The sequence below is a fragment of the Aphanomyces invadans genome (genome assembly GCF_000520115.1).
Source record: "Aphanomyces invadans strain NJM9701 unplaced genomic scaffold supercont1.34, whole genome shotgun sequence".
Taxonomy (NCBI): domain Eukaryota; phylum Oomycota; class Saprolegniomycetes; order Saprolegniales; family Verrucalvaceae; genus Aphanomyces; species Aphanomyces invadans.
The window spans coordinates 132,743-135,408 of record NW_008580179.1 but is presented as its reverse complement, the minus strand read 5'-3'; the positions used below and the strand labels follow the sequence as shown (position 1 = coordinate 135,408).

At 51.8% G+C, this 2,666-nt stretch overlaps 1 protein-coding gene across 1 annotated transcript; it reads left to right on the top strand.

The window, feature by feature from the left end:
• Positions 1-1,294: 1,294 nt before the first annotated feature.
• Positions 1,295-1,688, top strand: H310_11767 (hypothetical protein; the record flags this gene model as incomplete). The annotated part of the gene is made up of 2 exons (XM_008878532.1): positions 1,295-1,552; positions 1,602-1,688. 2 exons carry the CDS (start codon positions 1,295-1,297, stop codon positions 1,686-1,688), a joined length of 345 nt encoding a protein of 114 aa, XP_008876754.1.
• Positions 1,689-2,666: the final 978 nt, after the last annotated feature.

Sequence of the window (2,666 nt, the reverse complement as noted above, 5' to 3'; positions counted from 1 at the left end):
TCTCTTGGGTTGCAGATCCGTCTAGGTCATCAATTAAATTAATGACATGACATAACCTTGAAGGTTCCTTGCACGCAAGGTATGCCATGACGTGTCATTGCCATCTGTTCTGCGTGCAGAGCGCGTGCTGCAAGCTTGGTGATACCAAGCTGGCAGTGCGTGTTTTAAACAGGTGCCCAGATCTGGGCCCTATTGCTGTATACAAGTTGAAGTCGGCCAGCTGTCTGCTGGCTGACTGGTTGTGGTGCGTTCTGCAAGGGTTAGTGGTAGGCTAGGAGTCTAGTCTAGCTATTAACTTAATGCTCAGTTCTAAAATTGCAACACGTGTGACCCGATTGAAGATCGGGTCGGCGGATGGCTGGATTTTCATTAGAAAAATTCTAGTCGAGATATTCACGACTGAAGCAAGGTGTGACGTTGACGACGCCGCACGGACCGCACGATCTGCGGAGAACACCCCACGACGGAGATTCCCGTCCAGACAGTGGGTGGTCGCGCTCTGACCGGGCGATGGACCAGAAGACGACGACAATGAAGAAGATGTGATCCGTTTCACCGCCGTCAATACGACCGAGGTAGGGCAAGGGCTGGGGCAAGACTGCCGCGAGTGTTTCACTCGTCGCCACTCGGGTGAGCGCAGCGGTTGATACACGCCTTTGGAACCCGAATGCTCAACCTACTGGCCCGGCACCCGGAGCGGCGCCGGCACCAGCGCCAGCTCAAGCGCCCGCGCCTGCCCCGAGCACCCACAACGTTGAAGACTTCAACATGGAAGCGGAATACGAAGTTGCTTATGTTTTTAATGCGCCTGCGTTGCAGACGCCGCCGTCGTACTACTGTGATACCCGTGCGTAGAAGCGTCAGTTTATGCGAGACTACGAGAAGTATCGTGGCCAATTGAAGCACTGCAGGCCACTTGCCAGCGACCGTTGCTAATGCCGGTGTCACCATGTATTGAACCTGCAGAGAAGCGCCACATTGCGTACTGGGAAATGGACGGCAGGGACCACAACACTGTGACGGAAGTCGAGTGGCAATCGTAGTTCATGATGGCTTACCAACAGCCACCTCCACTCGAGGTTGATGACCTCGTGGAGAAGATCAAGTCGAAGACGGCGTGCGGCATGACCATCTCTGAGGGCGCTCGCGCGTTGGCCGCACGGTTGCCGCTGCATCACTTTACTCGGACGAGATTGGCCAGAACTCGATTTTCGACGTCGAGCCGAAGCCGATCATCGAGACTAGTATTAGCCAGTTACAACCGCCTGGGTTGAAAGCCCAGGTGCAGAAGAAGATGAAGCTTTCTCAAATCAAGCCGTTGAAGCACAATGTTCATCGGTTTGCATCGTGGCTTAAACAATATGCTGCCGGGTACCAGGAGTACCACGACGAAGCTCGTGAAATTCGAGAGCTGAAGACGGCGAAGTCAGCCGCGGCGACGCCACAGAAGACCAAGTCAAAGAGCCAGAGCAGCGGCGCTGCTGTATGGTCAGTCGTCGGAGCCGTTGCTGTGACGAAACAAGTGCGCTTCAAGATGGTGCAGCTCGAAACTGTTTGTCATGTTGCGTGTTCTTAAGGCATGGGTCGATGAAACGTCGCAGGATTGTCACCAGCTCATCGACAAACTAGTCATGGAAGTCCTTGGTTTTAGCCACGACGGAATGCTGGTCGAAGCCCTTCGGAAGTAGGAAGTGTGGGATCTCGTCGTATGGTATCGGAAATTACTGATAATATTAGTTCGAAATTACTGCCACCTATACGATATGATATTGATATTACCTCACCCGTTGCGTATACATGGCATCCGTTCTGAAAGGAGTTTGGACGACCGACATGAAATACGCTTTTAATTGGATGATAAACTTTCAATGCAACGGATTGATCGGTGGCATTGTTGGTTGCTACCATCTCACGAACATAGAAAAATAGCATGATCGGATTGGCCAATACTCAGTTTGGTATACACCATAACAACCTTCGATGAAGACCATCGAAGTACTTCTCGGCAAGCACCTGTGCAATTCTTTTGGGCAGCCTTGACCATCAGTCGTTGCATCTGTGAAGCAGCACGTCGCGGAGGATGTCTTCGCGCTCGTTGTTCGTAAGGTAGCGATTGTTGACACTCATGTCACTCTGAATGTCTGTGATGTATAAACCTATGTATGTGCTGTTTATCACGGTCCGGATTGTGCAATCGGACGTGGCGTTCGGAGACAGTGATGTACAGTGGTGAAAGCCCAGCTCATTGTGCTGTACATGATCTAATACGATTGTTCAGAATTGTGCGCGTCAAAATTGTGCGCGTCAAATTTGTCCATGAGGACGACCGTAAGCTCATTGATGCTCTCATCAAAAACGCGACGAAGGTAAGACGCACAAACATTTCCATCCATCCACGCCCGTTGTTGAACCGCAGAGTAATGATCGCTCGGAAACGTCGGGAATTCCGTCTTCTCGATCCTGCCTCCCGGAACGCCCTTCATGATGTAGAGGATCGGCAGCTTCGTGCCATTGGAGCAAGCGGTAAGAACAGCAGTCATTCGGATGGAGTGCTTTTCTCCGGAGGATATCTTGAAGCTTCCCCGCGCACAGCCCAGATATATCTCGGTGTAATGTCGTACAGGGAACGACGGAAATCCTTCCGCCGTGGTACTCGACCATGCTTC